General features: G+C 50.5%; 1 protein-coding gene across 2 annotated transcripts in view; it reads left to right on the top strand.

Moving 5' to 3' along the window:
- The window catches only part of VWA2 (von Willebrand factor A domain containing 2), a 52,009-nt gene that overhangs the window by 27,009 nt on the left and 5,466 nt on the right, over positions 1 to 19,534 (top strand). For both annotated transcript variants that reach the window (XM_040255044.1, XM_040255043.1), the window contains exons 6-12: positions 2,226 to 2,420; positions 6,520 to 6,653; positions 7,266 to 7,398; positions 10,670 to 10,725; positions 13,178 to 13,285; positions 14,242 to 14,814; positions 18,569 to 19,120. In XM_040255044.1, the coding sequence (XP_040110978.1) occupies positions 2,226 to 2,420; positions 6,520 to 6,653; positions 7,266 to 7,398; positions 10,670 to 10,725; positions 13,178 to 13,285; positions 14,242 to 14,814; positions 18,569 to 19,120 (1,751 nt within the window). The remainder of the gene's footprint in view (positions 1 to 2,225; positions 2,421 to 6,519; positions 6,654 to 7,265; positions 7,399 to 10,669; positions 10,726 to 13,177; positions 13,286 to 14,241; positions 14,815 to 18,568; positions 19,121 to 19,534) is intronic.

The following is a 19,534-nucleotide window of genomic DNA, read 5'->3' on the forward strand; positions in this document are numbered from 1 at the left end:
GAAGCTGAAACTCCAGTACTTTGGCCACCTCATGCGAAGAGTTGACTCATTGGAAAAGACTTTGATGCTGGGAGGGATTGGGGGCAGGAGGAGAAGGGGACGACAGAGGATGAGATGGCTGGATGGCATCATGGACTCAATGGACGTGAGTCTGAGTGAACTCCGGGAGTTGGTGATGGACAGGGAGGCCTGGTGTGCTGCGATTCATGGAGTTGCAAAGAGTCGGACACGACTGAGCAACGGAACTGAAAGTACTAAACCCGTAGGAAAAGAAGTGATGGTTAGATGGATGACAGAGGAAGGGCATATTTTCAGGAGAGAAAGCTGAGGCTGGCTGAGAAAGTAAGGCTGCAGGGTCACAGCCAGAGGCTTGTGGGAATCACCACCAGGGAAGCCACAGGGAGCTCCCGGCTTTCAGTGAGAAATGTTTTGTGACCGTTTGGGCAGTAGTACAGAGTCAGGGTCAGCAAACCTTTTCATCAAAGAGCCATACAGTAAATATTTTAATGCTTTGCTGGCCACGTGCTCTGTGTAGATAGCACATAAATGAGTGGGCACCCGTTTTCTGTGCCCATTTGCCCCGAGGCTTTAATTTGCCGACCCCTCAAAGGAATGACCGTTGGCTTTGAAATCAGCCTGCTCCTGCCAAGTCACTTCAGTCGTGGCCGACCCTGCACGACCCCATAGACGGCAGCCCACCAGACTCCCCCGTCCCTGGGATTCTCCAGGCAATAACACTGGAGTGGGCTGCCATTTCCCTCTCCAATGCAGAAAAGTGAAAGTGAAGTTGCTCAGCCGTGTCCGACTCTTAGCGAGCCCATGGACTGCAGCCTACCAGGCTCTTCTGTTCATGGGATTTTCCAGGCAAGAGTACTGGAGTGGGGTGCCATTGCCTTCTCCAGAAATCAGCCTGACTGAGTTTAAACTGCAGTTCTGACCTCCACTAGCCAGGGAGAGGCAAGTTGTATAATGCGATGGTAAGAACTTGGACTCTGGAAGTTCTGGGTTCAAGTCCTGCCTCCACCACCCATGAACTGTGTCACTTTAGCTAAAGCCCTTCTCTGAACTCTCCTGTCTCAGAACTATGGTGAGAATTACATGAGCCAAGCACCTTTAAACACACGCTTAGTGGTGCTTGGCACATAAGGTGAACAGTAAATATTAGCAGTTAGTATTACTGGTCTCTGAGCAGAGGATTCCTCATCTATTACCATCCACTGAAAGGCTTTGCCCAAAATCTATTGTGGTAAGTCATTATTTTCTACCTAGGTGACACCCAGAGCTGGCAGTTCACCCTCTGTGGATGTGGGCACGAGCCTCCTATGGTGAAATTTAGTAGGGATTCTGTGCTGGGATTCCACGCTGAGCCAGCAATCTCCATAACTGGACTGTGAGGAATGGAGAGTCTTAGCCTCCTGGTGAGATGGGACCATAGTCACCTGCCCTGCTCTGAAAGTAGTCAAACAGTTCAACCTCCCAATGCCCAACCCTGAACCTGGAAGTGAGACACAGAGGCTTGATCTTGAAAACGACTCTTGCATCAAAGCCCCACCACTCATGCTCAGAAATCCTTACCAAGCTCAGTTACCTGCTTTCCCAAGGACGTGCTGAGCTGTAACAAGAAGGCTTCAGGGATGGGGAGATAGGAGGTGGGTGTTAGACAAAAGACGAGAATCGTGCCCTGGAGCCATCATGGGGAGAGAAAGCATACATGAATAACATTATTATATAATACAACACATGTGCAGACTGAGTGTTAAGTCCAGGGGAAAAATTCATTTTTCTTCGTCACTGTGGTTTAGATCTTTCTCTCTCTCTCTTTTTTCCCCTTACTATATGCATTTAACACTGTGTGTGTGCTCAGTTACTCAGTTGTGTCTGACTGTTTGTGACCCCATGGACTGTAGCCCACCAGGCCCTTCTGTCTGTGGAATTCTCCAGACAAGAATACTGGAGTGGATTGCCATTTCCTTCTCCAGAGGGATCTTCCCAACCCAAGGATCAAACCCACATCTCTTGCATCGGCAGGTGGATTCTTTACCACTGGTGCCACCTGGGAAGCTCCATCACTGTGGTTTAGCTGGTGAGAGAGTGCACAGGTCATGTGGGAATCATCCCTTTGAGCCTCTGCTGGGAGAAGGTGGCTGTTGTCTCAGGTTCTCATTCCAACTTCACCCCTGGATCTCTGGCTCTTTCTTCTTTTTTTTCCTTCTGGGTGAACTCAGAGGAGGGCGCACAGAGACAAGCCTTGCTCTGAAATACCTTCTGCACAAAGGATTCCCAGGGGGCAGAAATGCCTCTGTGCCCCAGATCCTCATCATCGTCACAGATGGGAGGTCCCAAGGGCACGTGGCCCTGCCTGCCAAACAGCTTAAGCAGAGGGGTGTCACTGTGTTCTCCGTGGGCATCCACTTCCCAAGGTAAGAGATTTGGTTGTGCTGGGTAAGCTCTCTGGGTCAGCCTGGTGGGCTTTACAGCCATGGGCAGAGAGTGGAGCTGGGAAAACCATCTGGATCTTCGGGGACCTGTCTTTTCCTCACTTTGCTGTATTGTTGCTGGCACACAGGGAACTCCAACTCTTTGGAAGTCTGAGAGTTTGCATTGTCTTTAGTCTGAACACTTGGTTTCAGGTGTCAGAAACTTGACTCCAACGTATCTGGGCAGAAATGGAAATTCACGGACTCATATAACTGCACCAGTGGGTCAGGGGTTTCTCGGGGTCAGTAGGAGTTAAGGATTTCGCTGCCTTTTAGACTCTTTCTGTCCCCCATCCAATTGTCTCTGCTGCTCTCTCAGCCCAGCTTTCTTAGGAAGCTGGGACTGTGGGTGCAGGCAGTGCCCCAGGTCCCATCTTCCCAGCTCCATCCTGGAGACAAAAGACTCATTTCTCCAGTTTCAAGTTGAATAATCCAAGAAAGTGTTCTGATGAGCCTGAGACCAGTCTGTGTCTGGCTCCCCTCTTCTCCAACATGTTTCTCTAGGTGCTGAAATCTGCCTTCCTGGTGAGGGCGGGGGGTATGTTCTCAGCCCTAAAAATGGAGATGAGCTCTATGAATGTCTAGTTGTTGTGGGTATCAAGTGAAATGACTCTGGTCCTGGCACTGTGCCTGGTCACAGACATCTCTATTAATTTTAGTACTGTCATTCCAGAACCAACTCCCTGCCCCAGGACACCACAGTCCATAGATGTTCAAGTCCTTTATTTAGCCCTCCCATATCCATAGATCATAAACATAGCACAGGAGCCACAGTGAGCTGAATTTGTGGGTGTGGAACCTATGGATCTGGAAGGCCTACTATACTTTTCTTATTCTCTCAATAAATATAGGTTGTCTTCCTCGTGCCAGACACTATTCTAGGTTCTCAGGATACAGAGACAATAAAATTATACAAAGTCCTTGCCTTCATGGAACTTCATTCTAGGAAAGGAACTAGATAACAAACAAGTGAGTGAATAAATTAGTAATTTCAGGTGGACATAAAATGCAGAGAAGAAAAATAAAGTAGATAATAGGTTACAGAATGATGGGAGTAGAGAGGATGGCTATTTTGTGGGGGAGGCGGGGGGTGGCGGGTAGGGCTTTTAGGATTTTAGTTTCCCAACCAGGGATTGAACCAGCAGTGAAAGCACTGAGTCCTAACACTGGACTGTAAGGGAATTCCCGAGAGGATAGCTATTTTAGATAAGGAGAGTCTGGTAAGGCTCCCTCAAGGAGTTGATTTTTGAGCAGAAACTTAAGTGAGGAACAAGCCTTCCAAGTAACAAAAAAGAGCAGGCAAAGCAGGCAGATGGCAAGTGCAAAGGCCCTGAGGCAGCAGCTAGCTGAGTGTCTTATAGAAACAGCAAGACAGCCAGAGAGCAGCTGGAGACCAACCAGCAAGGGGTGAATTACAAGAAATAGGTGGAAGAGGTGGGCAGGAATCTGGGCTGGAGACTTTGTGAAGTTCGTAATGAGTAGTGTGGGAAGTCTGTGGAGGGTTTTGAGCAGGAGAATTGCATGAACTGGCTTACATTTTTAGGGGATCACACTGACTGCCAAGAAGAGAATAGACGGGACCGAGAGAGAGGCAATGATAGGGGCAGTGGGGAACCTAGGAGATGGTGGAGCGGCTCACATGCAGTTTAATGGTGGTTTGTCATAGGGCAGCCACTGTGAGCCGTAGAGAAATGGCTGGATCTAGGATGTGCTTGGAAGGCAGAGCAGTGGCATGACCAGTGTGCTGGATGTGGGTATATGAGAGAATAGAAGATTTTGGCTTAAGCCCCAGCATGAATGACATGAGAAAGACTGGGAAAGGAAATGGAATTCTGTTTCAGACAGGGCAGGTCTGAGATTCATATTGGCCATCTCAGTAGAGAGGCTGAGTAGAGAGTTGGATGGAAGAGTCTGGCACATAGGAGAAGGGACAGGCATAGAGATGAAAAGTGAAGATAGTGTTTAAAGCCTAACTAAGATCACCCGAGTGTCAGGTGAGAGGACCTCCGAGGACCAGCAAGTGCAGGTCAGACTGAGGCTGCAGGCACCATGGGGGCTGTCCCGATTGTGCCGTGTCCTGGTGCAATGGTGACAGCTGCCACCACCACTGTTGCTGTTGTTGTTGTAAGTTGGTACTAAACACAAGCTGCCTTATGGCTGGCTCTTTTTGTGTTCTCAGATATAAGGAACATAAACCCCTTGAGAGAGGAGAAGGGGTGTTACTTTATGGCTCCCTGCCCACCCTCCTGCCCAACAGAGTGTCTTATGAATAACAGTTGCCCAAGGTCTGTCACTGAGGATGGAACTCCCCACAAGGTGGAAATACTAGCCCATTCTGGGGCTTTCTTCTCCAGCTGCTAGCTGGAGGAGCACTTCTCAAACTATATGTGGTGAAGGTCCAGTTTTTTTTTCGCCCTAATGGATTATGTCCTGATGCTTCAAAAAAAAAATTACAATAAAAATGAATTACCAGAAAAATGAAATAAAAACAAAGGCAAAATAGAAGCTCAAATTCTTATTAATTGACCCAACAGACATAAAAATGGCTCTGTCAAGTTGCCATATAGTTAGTTTATAAATGCCTGGTATCTATGCTTATGAGATTCTGAATCAGGGTGAGAAGTTTAGGGACGTGCGCTGGCCCGTAGACCATACTTCGAGCATTCCTGGTGTAGAGAAATTAAGAAGCCAGTTGCTCAGGAAAGGGGGTATCACTCAGATTTGAAAGCCCGAGGTTTGCAGACACAGGAAGCCTCTGAGGAAGCCTGGTGGGCTCCCAGGCCCACCTAACCCCTTCCCCTACTCCTAGTAGAAGGCCGGTGCACTGTTGACCAGTGGTTCTCCAGGTATGTTCCTTGGACCAGCAGCATCAGCATCATTTAGAGCTTGTTAGAAACCCACGCCCTCAGGCCACACCTCATCGAATCCAAAACTCTGGGGCAAGGAGCCTCAATCTGTGCTTTTTCTGGTCCTCAGTGATTCTGATGCCACTAAAGTCTGAGAACCACTGTAGTGAGATTAAAGACTGATGCCACTCAAACTCTTCCCTCCCCGCCTGTCCTTAGTGTATTTTAAACCCACTCTCTGAGGAGTCTCAACTCTGGCTGAGTATCTGGATTACCCAGGGAGCTTCTAAGAAGGTCTCTTTGGGAGCTGGGAGAGCTAAGGGTGGGGCCCACTCAAAGCTACTGTGAGTCTAGAACTAAGAAGCCCCTCCTTCTTGCCAGGCGCTGTCCTAGGTACTGGATAAAATGACTGGTTTCTGTGGCTTCAGAGGAGAATCAGAGTTTTTTACATGAGGTGATTTAGAGATCCATGAATGTTTTGCTGTATTGCCAAGCCTTGGTCTATTTTGATGAATTTTTTGATGGGCAAGATTCTAAATGGGTTACTGACTGCCTTGTCTTCTTAAAGACAGAGCTTTTTCAACATCCTTTAACCCTTCTTCATGCCCTAGGGTCATCGTCCCACCCATCATTTCTGTTCCAGGCACTGACCGTGCCCTCTGGTTGTTAAACTATGCCAGTTCCCACCTCTACATGGCCTCACGTTGCTGGCCTCTGAGTTCTTACGGCCATGGTTTATAATCGTCAGGATTTTTTTTTTTTTCCTATTACTAGTTGTTCCTGTGTGTACTTCTCTTGGCATCACCTAGAACCACAAACCACTTTCTTTCATTTCCTTTCTGGTTAAATTTTTTTCATCAGCTAAAAGTTATAAAACCGGATGACTAGATCTATTAGGATCAAGTCTCAAATACGGGCTGACAGTTCGAGTGGGAGGCTCTCCTCTGCGGGAATTGGTGGGTTGCTGGAGCATGCACACATGACTACCCACCGCTCAGCATCCTCAGTCTTTCTGTGGTTCACATCTAGACCTTCCCTGCATCCTAGATGGATGAGGTTGCAGCTAGGCGGCTCCTGCCTCGGTGGGTGGTGGTGCTGTCCACACAGAGCCCAGGGTCTAGGAGATGGGTGGGCAGGAGGTGGGTGAGCGTGGAGCAACGAGCCATTGTGACTTCTCTGCTGCGGCCGGGACTCAGGTGGGAGGAGCTGCACTCACTGGCCAGCGATCCAAGGGAGCAGCATGTGCTGATGGCCGAGCAGGTGGATGACGCCACCAATGGCCTCTTCAGCACCCTCAGTGGCTCCGCCATCTGCACCACCACCTCTCCAGGTGAGTATGGGCCTCCCAGCTGGGAAGGAGTGGCCTTGCCCATATAGAAGTGGGATGTGAGGGTGGGGAGGGTTCCCCGAGGCCAGAAGTCAGGACACAGGAGGCTCCCTAGGGAAGCCAGGAAAGAGGGACAGGACCTAGCAGCTTCAGCCCTGGGACACTCAGCTTCGTTCAGCCTCCCTGTGTCAGGCCCTGTGAGAGTTTTGGCTAGGAATCCTGAGATTATCTTTGAGGGATTGAGAGGCTCGGGGCTTGGGACCCAGATGTGGCGGGGGGCCCCCTGTGCCTGTCCACTGGTTGGGAGGAGGAAGGAGCCAGTTCCCCATGTTGTCAGCACAGGGAGGCTTCATCTTGAGATGAGATCCATGTATGCATAGTCAGCTTTGTCAGGGTCTCCAGGAGCTGGAGTGACGTATGTAGTATGAAAGGTACACGTGTGCACAGGATGGAAGAGCTGTGAGGGGCAGGGCCTGTGCAGAGGAGATGCTCGGAGACTGGCTGGCCCTCTTCTGTGTGCTCTGCCGAGAGGGAGTGAGGGGAGGGGTTAGTGGGACCACAGGGAATGAGGCTTAACTCTGTCTTCCCTGTCTTGGGCATGCATGGTGGACACAGACTGCAAGGTCCAGCCTCACCCCTGTGAGCGCAAGACACTGGAGACGATCAGGGAGCTTGCTGGCCTTGCCCCGTGCTGGAGAGGATCTCGGGGCACTGATGCTGTGCTGCCTGCCCTCTGTCCCTTCTCCAGGTTTGTCCTCAAGGTCTGAGGTCAGAGCCTGAAGGTTCGGCCTGGGCAGGGTTGGCCAGGGGCTCATGGGCTGCAGGGAGAATAGCTCTCTGGGGCCTTGGCCATGGAGCCTGTGATGGGGATCGGAGGAGACCAGAGAGGGAGCCATGGACAGGGTTTCAGGGACACAGGCAGGGGCGCAGGTACTCAGTTTCAGAGTCTAGTAGACCACCAGCCAGGCACCCAGGGTAGGTGAGCAGGGCAGGTCACAGCCATTCTGGAAGGCTGATGGGTCAGCCAAAAACTGGTCAGATAGGGCAGTGGTTTGGACGTGGGATAGTGGTCTGGCAACTTGGTTCCTCTGAGTACCAGTTTCCACCTTTGTGGGGGCTGAGCAAAGCAAGAGGCTTAAATAAGATCCTTGGATGAACTCCAGTTGTAGATGTCGTTGGGGAGGCTGGATTCTTCAGGACAGGAGCTCAGGCATTCAAGAACACCTGCTGCCCAGCTGCTGGCCACTGCCCGGCAGACTCCCCAGACCGTCCCTCGGCACTTTATCTGGATCACCTCCAGTATGGCCCCTGGTTAGCAATTCGTGATCCAGGCCACCCATCATTTCTAGAGAGCTAGGGTAGCGTTTGTACCAGCTGCATCTTGCCCCTTGGCCTGGCCTCTGCGATGAGATCAGAGCATGTACACAGCAATAAGATGAAACAGCAGAGAAGCTGCAAGGACCATGCTGAGCCAATGCCGAGTCCAAACGCCACCCTGGCAGGGAAGGGCCATGCCCCCCACGTGGATCAGAGGAAGTGGGGCCTGAGGCCCTGTCAGAGGCCATTAGAGGCTGTCTCCTGAACCTGAGCTTTCAAGTGAATGGAGGTAGTTCTTTGTTCTCTGATGAACATGTTTAAGTGCCCCTCTGAGCCGGACGGTGTGTGACAAGGAGGTGGACACAGTCACTGCCCCCAGTGGTCTTGGTCCAGAGAGAGCCTCCCAAGTGCTATAGCAGGGCCTGTTTCCTTCTTGCACATCATGGAGAAGGGCCTGCTTGAACAGCCTTTATATATATATATATAATTTAAAAGTCTTTATATATAGTTTTATTTCTTTATGGCTGCACTGGGTCTTTGTTGCTGGGTGTGAGCTTTCTCTAGTTGTGGCAACTGGGAGCTCCTCTCTAGTCGCCTTGTGTGGACCTCTCATTGCGGTGGCTTCTCTCGTTGCAGAGCATGGGCTCTAGGGTGTGTGAGCTTTAGTAGTTGCCACTCGTGGGCTCAGTAGCTGTGGCGCCCAGGCTTAGTTGCCCTGCATCATGTGGAATCTTCCCGGACTGGGGATTGAACCTGTGTCCCCTGCATTGGCAGCCAGATTCCCACCTGCCGCACCACCAGGGAAGTCCCTCAATAATCTTGAATAGTGTCAGAACCAGGTTGCAGTGGGGCTGAGGCATCCAGAGGTTGGGAGGCCCAGGAGAGGCCCAGGAGAGTACACTTAATGGCTTTGTGCTCGGACTCTGGGGACACCACCGTTAATGAGCTGGGAACCTCCGCTGTCTGTTCCCACGTTCAGAAAGGGAGTGAGAATAGGACCTGCCCCAGAGGATTTGTCTGGAGCATGCAGGAATGAATATATCAAGGCTTCTAGAATAATGCATATAGTAGGCTTTTCATCAAGCCCTTCATTCAAGAAATCTTCTCAGAGGCTCTCCTGAGCTCTTAGCACTGCCCCAAGTCCTGGGGAATCTGCATGAGCATCGCAGAAACAGATCTGCCCCTGTGAGCAAGAGGCAGCAGTGAACAGAGTGAGTAGCTAGAGGAACTCTTAGGTGATGCCAAGTGCCTGCTGGGGAAAGAATGCGGGGATGGAGGGAGACAGAGCGGGTTGAATAGGTGTTTGGGGTAGGTGAGCACTTTTAATTACAGTAGGCAGGAAGGCATCTGAGTCTAGAGCTGAGGGAGGTGGCAGGTGGTGGGGCGGGGTGGCAAGCTGAGGACAGGTCCAGGCAAAGGCCTAGACAGTGTCTGCTCAGTAGCATGGGCTCCCAGGGCTGGGCTGGGTAGGGAGGACAGGGCCCATGGAACTTTCTGGGCTTGGATGTGTGGTTTTATGAGATTGTCATGGGAAGTAGACGTGGAAGGGAAGAAGAATTCTCTTTAATGAGCTAGTGGCTTGGCAGAGTTTTGACTTCAGCAACCCCTTGAGTGCAGAATTGACTTGGATTTTGTCCCAAGTGGATGTTTTGCCTCAGGTAAGCTCCTGCCCTAGCAATGAGCCCCATTAGCCGCCCCTCAGCTGGGCAACACTGGGGTGGGATCCCACTGGGAGAAGCCTTCTTGGGAAAGTTTTAGAGAACTTTATTGCCAAGGCCCCGAGAGAATTTCCTTAGAGATGAGGCCATTGTGGAGCTACTGCCAGGCAAGGGGAGGGCTTCCTGCTGGAAGGACAAGGACCCCTTCTTGCCTTGGCTGGCGTGTGACCCTGCAGAGTCAGGAGAACTGGGGTGGGGTGGCCCAGAGGGCAAGATGGATGGGCTTTGGAGTCCGAGACAGAGATCAGATCCTACTCTGCTGTTTTGATAACCGTGTGACTTTGGGCCCCTTAATTCAGCCCCCTGAGCCCTCTTCTCCACCTGAAACAGGCTATTGTTTCTTCAAATAGCTGAGGACTTGATGTAATGATGGGGATGGATGGAGCATGGAAGCCAGCACAGGAATGGTGGCCCTTGTGTTGTCACAGAAGGTTGGCAACCAAACAGGCCTCAGGGGTCATTGAGACCAGCCAGTGGTTTGCACATCCTCCTGGCAGGGCTGTGGCCCTGGGGGAGCCGTGAACAGTCCTGTTCCCTCTCCACCAAGGCTCCAAGGAACACAGTTGAAAACTACCCAGTAGAGTTGCTATACAGAAGAGGGGACTGAGGACCAGAGAAGGAAAGTAACTTGCCTGAGGTCACACAGCCAGAATCCAGTTGCCTAATCCCAGCATTTCTTGCCCCCCACTCATTCTGCTGTCCCTAAGAAAGCTGTTCATGTAGCTCAGAGTATCGAACACAGACATCTCTAACTTCTGACAGGATAGCCAGCTTAAACTATCTTTTTTTTTTTTTTTTAATTGTCTTTGAGTAGTTTGAAACATTTCCTACTGAATGTGCAGACAACAGTTGGGGTGGAATCAGGGGGAAAAAACAGGTTTCTTGAGTCACTTCTGCATTGGCATCTTATGTCAGCTCTTAGTATTTTAAATAACCTTTCCTGTTAAACCTCTGATCTGTACCGTTTGATTTCCTGGGTTGTAGCTGGAAGAGAGTGTTCTTCACCCACCCCACCAGCTGCTACAGGACCACCTGCCCAGGTATAGTCTGCCTCTTTGATCCTCCTGTTCTTTCTGGCCCTGGGATGAGGCTGGCTCCCAAAGGGGCATTTGTACTCCTGGGGCAGCAAGTAGGGTTGGACCCGGCTCCAGGGCAGAGGCATGGGGATTTCAGAGGCAGAGCAACATGCTTGTGTGGTACTCAATGCTTCCCTCATTCAGCGGTATCTTTTCACTGAGAATGGAGTGAAGCTTTGGAATTACTTCCTTAACTGGGACTCTGCTTTTACATGAGGCAGAGCAGGGCATGCACTGACCCCTAGCTTTGCAAACAGAAAACCTCATATCTAGCAGCAAACCCAGAGCAAGATCCCTGAGCCTTACTTTCTTCCTCTGTAAAATGAGGGCAATGTTTGCCCCTTGTCTGGACTCCCCATCTCCCTACTCTGGATGGTAGCGGGTACCATACATGGACTCCTAGGGAAGATTCAGTAGATGATGTGCACCCAAGTGCTTCATCAGTTACAAAGTCCCCAGCAAACAGGAGGACTTATCAACCCCATTAAGATCATTCGGCCTGGCTCCCCAGTGGGCTCTCCCTACTCATCACTCTGGGGTCTAGAGCATCTCACGATGCAGGAGCATGGCAGTTGGTTGTCTTGGCATCAGTGCTTGTGTGGATTTGCTGCTCCTAATGAGGTCAGGTGCCCGGCCCCTGAAGAGCCAGAGGCTTGTGTGCAGGCAGGGGTTAGGTGATCCACTGGGCATCTTAAAGTTCCAAGGTAGCTGGCCTCTGACAGCTGGCAGGAAATGAAAGCCTAGTTGTTTCCACTCAGAAATAAAAGGTCAGGGACTTACAGTTTTGAAAGCAGAATAACTTGGGTTTGAGTCCCAGCTCTGCCGCTTTCCAAGTAGCTAACCTTCAGCAAGTGACTTCTGTTTGTTGAGTTTCAGCTTCCTGTCTGTGACATGGGGGTTCACAGTACTTGCTTCATTTGGTTGTATCAGTGAAATGAGATCGTGCATGTGTAACCCTCAGCTCACTTCCGTTCAGTCACTCAGTCGTGTCCGACTCTGCGACACCATGGACTGTGGCACGCCAGGCTCCCCTGTCCATCACCGACTCCCGGAGCTTACTCAAACTCGTGTCCATTGCGTCGGTGATGCCATCCAACATCTCATCCTCTGTCATCCCTTTCTCCGCCCACCTTCAATCTTTCCCAGCATCGGGGTCTTTTCCAAGGAGTCAGTTCTTCACATCAGGTGGCCAAAGTATTGGAGTTTCAGCTTCAACATCAGTCCATCCAATGACTATTCAAGACTGATTTCCTTTAGGATGAACTGGTTGGATCTCCTTGCAGGCCAAGGGACTCTCAAGAGTCTTCTCCAACACCACAGTTCAAAAGCATCAATTCTTCAGTGCTCAGCTTTCGTTATGGTCCAACTCTGACATCCATACATGACTACTGGAAAAACCATAGCTTTGACTAGACGGACCTTTGTTAGTAATGTCTCTACTTTTTAATATGCTGTCTAGGTTGGTCATAGCTTTTCTTCCAAGGAGCAAGTGTCTTTTAATTTCACAGTACCTGACCCATAATAGCCGCTCATTTAAAGGCCACAGTTGGCACTGTTAATGAACTCCCAGTCGTTTCCATGAAACTCCAGCTGATAGGACTGCAGGCCTGGGTGCCCAAAGTTACTCTCAATTCCTACCTTTCAAAAGTATACACTTTAATTACAATCATGTGACCACTAAGTAATAACATTTTTAAGGTATTGGGGGGTGTTGAATCCTACATATGAATATTCACTGGAAGGACTGAATGAATAAATCTTCATAGTTTTAAAGTTTTAAAACTTCATAGTTTTAAAAAATCTTCAACTTCACTACCCCATCTTCATCATCCTTCACCATCTTCAGCTGAAGCTCCAATACTTTGGCCACGTGATACTAAGAGTAGGCTCATTGGAAAAGACCCTGATGCTGGAAAAAGACTGAGGGCAGGAGGAGAAGGAGGCAACAGAGGATGAGATGGTTGGATGGCATCTCTGACTCAACAGACATGAGTTTGAACAAGCTCTGGGAGATAGTGAAGGACAGGGAAGCCTGGCATGCTGCAGTTCATGGGCTTGCAACAGTCAGACACGACTTAGCAAGTGAACAACAACAACATATGAATGGGTGTGGAAGGGGAGACATAATTCAGTCTGTAACATGTGCTTCCAGTATCAGAGCCATGAGATACTGGCAGATCCACAGTGAGCCTATACTTCACACAGAGCATTAACTGAGCCCACCACTGAGTGTCTATTACTTCCCACACCCTAACCCCTCATTGGCTGTCCTTCCCATCTTTGCTACCGGTGTTGAGACCAATTTCCTAGTGCATCCCGGGAAAGGAAGGGGCCAGGCCCTGGTGGGGCAGGGTGGCCAAAGCCCTTCCATCTCTGGGCGAATGTACCAGGCTGTTAACAGGCATCTCTCTGGTAGGCCCCTGTGACTCACAGCCCTGCCAGAATGGAGGCACGTGTATTCCAGAAGGACCGGACAGGTACAGCTGCCTCTGCCCGCCAGCCTTTGGAGGGGAAGCCAACTGCGGTACGTGTGCCCGGGACTTCCCAGACTCCAGTTATTGGGGAGCAGTGGAGTCCCGGCTCCTGCTGTTTGTCTGGAACCCTGTTAGCCACTAGGTAGGAAGTGGCCCAGGAGTTAGTGCATTTCAAGTACACTACTGAGCTGATGTCTCAGATGATACCCTGAGGGCTCCAGAGTATAACTCGGGTGTTAGAGATCTGGGTAGGACACGGCCCCTAGCTTCTTAGCTTTAGAATGGCCACCACTTGATCTGTGGGCATCACAGAGCCCAGCTGTAGGCTGGAGCCAGCCCATCAGGTTCATGGTTCTGGGCAGTATCGCTTCCCTCCTCTTCCAGAAGAGGAATGAGAAGCCCCAACCTGTCTTGATTTTAAAACTGTGAAGATTATAATTGACTTTACTGCCCTGTGGTTATGGGAGTTTGCAATAAGATTCTGTATATAAAGTGCTCAGCACAGTGCTTGACACAGAGGATGGGACTTGTTAAATAACTTTTTAAAAACTGTCATGCTAGGTCAATTGGAGATTTATCTGGGAAAAAGTATATCTTGATTCCCCTGCCTCACAAGTCATACAAAAATCAGTTCCAGATGGATCACTGATTTAAGTGTAGAGAGCAAAGCTGTGAAGCTTCTAGAAGAAAACATAGGAGCCTATTGTCATGATTTGGGGGTAGACAGAGATTTCTCCAACAGGACACAAGAAGCACTGAGCATAGTGGGGGAAGAGTATAGATTATATTTTATTTTGAAAAAGAGGTGAGACAGCGAGACCCTGGGTGGGAGCCCGGGAGCCCTGTCTAACTCGGTGATGGGCTCTGGTCACTAGCCTTTGGAGCCTCAGCGTCATGGCCCCATCCCTCTCCTAGGAGGGCGGTGGCTCAGCCCCGCGTGGGCTTGGGCATCCCAGGTAGGACGGTTTGCGTGCTCCCCAGGGTGACTGCGGCTGTGTCCCGGCAGCTCTGAATCTGAGCCTGGAGTGCAGAGTGGACGTCCTGTTCCTGCTGGCCGGCTCAGCGGACGCCACCCCGGAGGGCTTCCAGCGGGCCAAGGCCTTCGTGAAGCGGTTTGTGCGGGAAGCGCTGGCCAGAGACTCCCGGGCGCGCGTGGGTGTGGCCCTCTATGGTGCAGAGCTGACCGTGGCTGTGCCGGTGGGCGAGTATCAGGACGTGCCGGACCTGGTCCGGAGCCTCGATGGCCTGCACTTCGATGGTGGCGCCACCCTGACGGGCCGGGCCCTGCAGCAGGTGGCAGAGCGTGGCTTCGGGAGTGCCCCCAGGACAGGCCTGGACCGGCCTCAACGGGCGGTGGTCCTGATGACGGAGGCGCGCTCCCAGGACGAGGTGGCCGGCCCGGCGGGCTTCGCGAGGGCCCGGGAGCTGCTCCTGCTGGGTGTGGGCAGCGAGGACGTGCGGGCAGAACTGGAGATGATCACTGGCGGCGCAGAGCGCGTGCTGACCTACACCAGCCTGCAGGACCTATTCAACCAAATCCCAAAGCTGCAGGGCAAGCTGTGCAGCCGGCCACGCCCAGGTAGGGACCATCCCCACACCCGTGCCAGCTACTGGCCAGCCTCACCTGACCCGGGGGCCAGCCGGCCAGTGGTAGAACTTTCCACCTTTTGGTAGGGACTTAACCAGGGCCTCTGATGCAGGCTGGAGCCGCAGCCCCACTTTTTTTTTCCATATACGAGCCTTGTGATGAGTAACTTCTCAGTTTTGTTGTTGTTCAGTCGCTAAGTCATGTCTGACTCTTTACAACCCCGTGGATCCTCTGTCCTCCACTGTCTCCCAGAGTTTGCTCAAATTCAAGTCCCCTGAGTTGTGATGCTATCTAACCATCTCATTTTACTGGTCACCACAATCTGACAAATAGTAGCACCTCCCGAGGGGCTTTTATGAGGACTACGTAGGGCAAGCAAGATGCACAATAGTACAGAGTAAGCTCAGAGTGTGCACTCAGAATTGCAGGTATCACTGTTATTAATTTTTATTGTTATAGTTAATAAGGAGCTCTGAACTTACTAAGTGTAACTCTAGAACGGCAGCTTCCCAGTTTCTTTTTGACAAGAAAGAAATGCATTCCCAGTACACACATGTGCCTATACAAGCATAAATGTCTAGAACAAGCCAAGCCTTTCCTGAAATGCTGCTTGCCGTTTCTACCTGAGATGCCTTCTGAAATCATTCTGTTCTATGACCCATGTTGATTTCCATGACCCACCACTAGAGGGTGCCCTGGAAAACAAAACCTGGGCGTAGATATCCCCATCAGGGGTGGGGGCCTGGCCCACGGTCAGAGACAGGAGTAGGTGAAACACACCGTCCACAGGGCTCCCGACTTCTCCTCTAAAGAAGCTGCATGTGGATTTCAGCTTCTCAGCCCCAGGTGTCACTCTCACCAATGGTGAGACATTCCCTCCTGCTGGGGGAAGGACAGGGCTCTCTGCCTGCCCACCTCCACTGTGCCCCTCCAGTCTTATCTTCCCTTGGCAGCCAGAGGATTTTTTTTAAAAAATAGTTTTAGACTCACAGAAAAACTGTGACAATGGTAGGGTTCACCTGTGTTCCATCTCCAGTGTCCCTCTCGTAAGATGTTAACCAGGTACAGTTGTCACAATTAATGAACCAACATTGATGTTGTTCAGTCGCTCAGTTGTGTCCAAGCCTTTGCAACCTCATGGACTGTAGCACGCCAGGCTTCCCTGTCCTTCACCATCTCCTGGAGTTTGCTCAGTCTCATGTCCACTGAGTCAGTGATGCCATCCAATCGTCTCATCCTCTGGTGCCCCCTTCTCCTCCTGCCTTCAATCCTTCCCAGCATCCATGTCTTTTCTAATGAGTTGGATCTTGCCATCAGGTGGCCCAAGTATCGGAACTTCAACTTCAGTATCAGTCCTTCCAATGACTATTCAGGACTGATTTTCTTTAGGATTGATTGGTTTGATCACCTTGCTGTCCAAGGGACTCTCAAGAGTCTTCTCCAGCACTGCAATTCAAAAGCATCAATTCTTTGGTGCTCAGCCTTCTTTATGGTCCAACTCACACATTTGTACATGACTACTGGAAAAACTGTAGCTTTGACTATCTGGACCTTTGTTGGCCAAGTGATATCTCTGCTTTTTAATATGATGTCTAGGTTTGTCATAGCTTTCCTTCCAAGGAGCATCTTTTAATTTCATGGCTGCAGTCACTCATCTGCTGGAGCCCAAGAAAATAAAATCTGTCACTGTTTCCACTTTTCCCCTTCTATTTGCTATGAAGTGATGGGGCTGAGTGCCATGATCTTAGTTTTTTGAGTTTTAAGGCAGCTTTTTCACTCTCCTCTTTCACCCTCATCAAGAGGCTCTTTAGTTTCTCTTTGCTTTCTGCCATTAGAGTGATATCAGAATATATGAGGTTGCTGCTGTTTTTCCCAGCAATTTCAGTTTGTGCTTCAGCCTGGCATTTCCCCTGATGTACTCTAGTAGCCTATAGGTTAAATAAGCAAGGTGACAATATATAGCTTTGATGTACTCCTTTCCCAATTTGGAACCAGTCAGTTGTTCCATGTCTGGTCCTAACTGTTGCTTCTTAACCTGTAGAGTGATCTGGTATTCCCATCTCTTTAAGAATTTTCCACAGTTTGTTGTGATCCACATAGTCAAAGGCTTTAATGTAGTCAATGAAACAGATGTTTTTCTGGAATTCCCTAGCTTTCTCTATGATCCAGTGAATGTTGGCAATTTGATCTCTGGTTGCTCTGCCTTTTCTAAACCCATCTTGTACATCTGGAAGTTCTCGGTTCAGGTACTGCTGAAGACTGGCCTAAAGGATTTTGAGTATTACCTTGCTAGCGTGCAAAATGAGTGCAGTTATGCAGTAGTTTGAACATTCTTTGCATTGCCTTTCTTTGGGATTGGAATGAAAACTGACCTTTTCCAGTCCTGTGGCCACTGAGTTTTCCAAATTTGCTGCTATATTGAGTTCAGCACTTTAACAGCATCATCTTTTAGGATTTGAAATAGCTCAGCTGGAATTCCATCACTTCCACTCGCTTTATTGGTAGTAATGCTTCCTAAGGCCCATTTTACTTCACACACCAAGATGTCTGGCTCTAGGTGAGTACCCACACCATCGTTGTTATCCAGGTCACTAAGACCTTTTTGGTATAGTTTTTCTGTGTATTCTTGCCGCCTCTTCTTAATCTCTTTGCTTCTGTTAGCTCCTTGCCATTTCTGTCCTTTATTGTGTTCATTTTTGCATGAAATGTTCCCTTGGTATCTCCAATATTCTTGGAAAGGTCTCTAGTCTTTCCCAGTCTATTGTTTATTTCTTTACATTGTTCACTTAAGAAGGCCTTCCTTTCTCTCTTTGCTATTCTCTGGAACTCTGCATTCAGTGGGGTATATCTTTCTCTTTCTCCTTTGCTTTTTGCTTCTTTTCTTTTCTCGGCTATTTGTAAAGCCTCCTCAGAAAACCATTTTGCCTTCTTGCATTTCTTTTTCTTGGGGATGCTTTTGGTCACTGCCTCCTGTACAGTGATACAAACCTCTGTCCATAGTTGGTCATTATTTATTACAGTCTGTACTTTATTCCAACTTCCTTAGTTGTTACCTAATGTCTTTTTTCTGTTCCAAGGATCCCATCCAGGATAAATTTTATAGTCTTCCTGTCTTCTTAGACTCCTCTTGGCTATGACGGTTTCTCAGACTCTTCTCATGCTAGAGTGGTTTTAAAAAACTAGTAAGTCAGACCCTCTTACTGCCTACTTTACTCCTGGTGGGCTACAGTCCATGGGGTCGCAAGAATCGGACACAACTTAGTGACTAAACCACCACTGCTATACAGTTCATGGCACCTGGAGGCATAGATTGAGCCTCAGAGCCCCATGGCTTACATCAGTAGTTGTTTATTCCTCTCCCATCACAGTTCAGAGGTGAGCAGCCTGGGCCGGCAGGATGGTTCAGCTGTCTGTTAACTCCAGGGCTGCTGTTTCTCAGACTGCAGGAAGAGGGCAGAGGGGAAGTGGAAGGCAGGCAGCTTCCTTTTGGGGATATAACTTGGAAATTGCAGTTACTTTCCATTACATCCCATCGGAGAGAACGATCACGTGGCCGCATCCAGCTGCCAGGGGGGAGGCTGAGGATGGTCCAGCTGAGCCTTCGTGTGTCCTTTTCTTCCAGGAGAGGGTGGAGGCCGGATGCTGCGGTGGAGCCCAGCCGACCTGGGCTCTGATCACCCCAGAGCAGCACACCACCCTCCCCCACCCCGGCTACCCCCTGAGGGCCGCTTTGCTTGTTCTACAGGCTGCCAGGCCCAGTCGCTGGACCTGGCCTTCATGCTGGACGCCTCGGTCTCAGTGGGGCCCGAGAACTTCGCCCAGATGCAGAGCTTCGTGAGAAGCTGCGCCCTCCGGTTTGACGTGAACCCCGATGTGATGCAGATCGGCCTGGTGGTGTACGGCGGCCGCGTCCAGACAGCCTTCGGGCTGGACACCCACCTCAGCCGTGCTGCAGTGCTGCGGGCCCTGAGCCAGGCCCCCTACCTGGGAGGGGTGGGCTCGGCAGGCACGGCCTTGCTGCACATCTATGACAAGGTGATGACGGTCCAGGGCGGCGCCCGGCCTGGCGTCCCCAAGGCGGTGGTGGTGGTCACCGGTGGGAGTGGGGTGGAGGACGCGGCTGTCCCGGCCCAGAAGCTGAGGGACAACGGCGTCTCGGTCTTGGTGGTGGGTGTGGGGCCCGTCCTGAGGGAGGCACTGCGGAGGCTCTCGGGTCCCCGAGATGCCCTGATCCACGTGGCCTCCTACGCAGACCTGAGCCACCACCAGGATGCACTCATCGAGTGGATATGCAGAGGTGAGTGGGGGAATTGCAACTTCGGGGTTGCCTCCGAAGGGTGGACCTCAGCCAGAGCCTTCATGGACATCCCTACGGGGACAGCAGCTCCTCCCAGCTGCCGGGGACTTTCCATGTGCCGGGCTCTGTGCTAAATCCCATAGTCACATGGAGCCCTGTGGGAGGCACACACAAGTCCCCTTTTAAGGTGCAGAGAATTTTCGACATCTCTCCCCAAACTTAATATATGCTGCTGCTGCTGCTAAGTTGCTTCAGTCGTGTCTGAGTCTGTGTGACCCTATAGACGGCACCCCACCTAAAAAGAGATTTGTTAGGATATCCACCAAGACCCCAGGATGGCACTAACCTTGCTAGGAACAGACACAGCCAGGGTAGCCTGACTTCAAGCCTCCTTTTACTAGGAACATTCTCTGC

Source organism: Oryx dammah, unplaced genomic scaffold (assembly GCF_014754425.2).
Source record: "Oryx dammah isolate SB20612 unplaced genomic scaffold, SCBI_Odam_1.1 HiC_scaffold_14, whole genome shotgun sequence".
In the NCBI taxonomy this organism is placed as follows: domain Eukaryota; kingdom Metazoa; phylum Chordata; class Mammalia; order Artiodactyla; family Bovidae; genus Oryx; species Oryx dammah.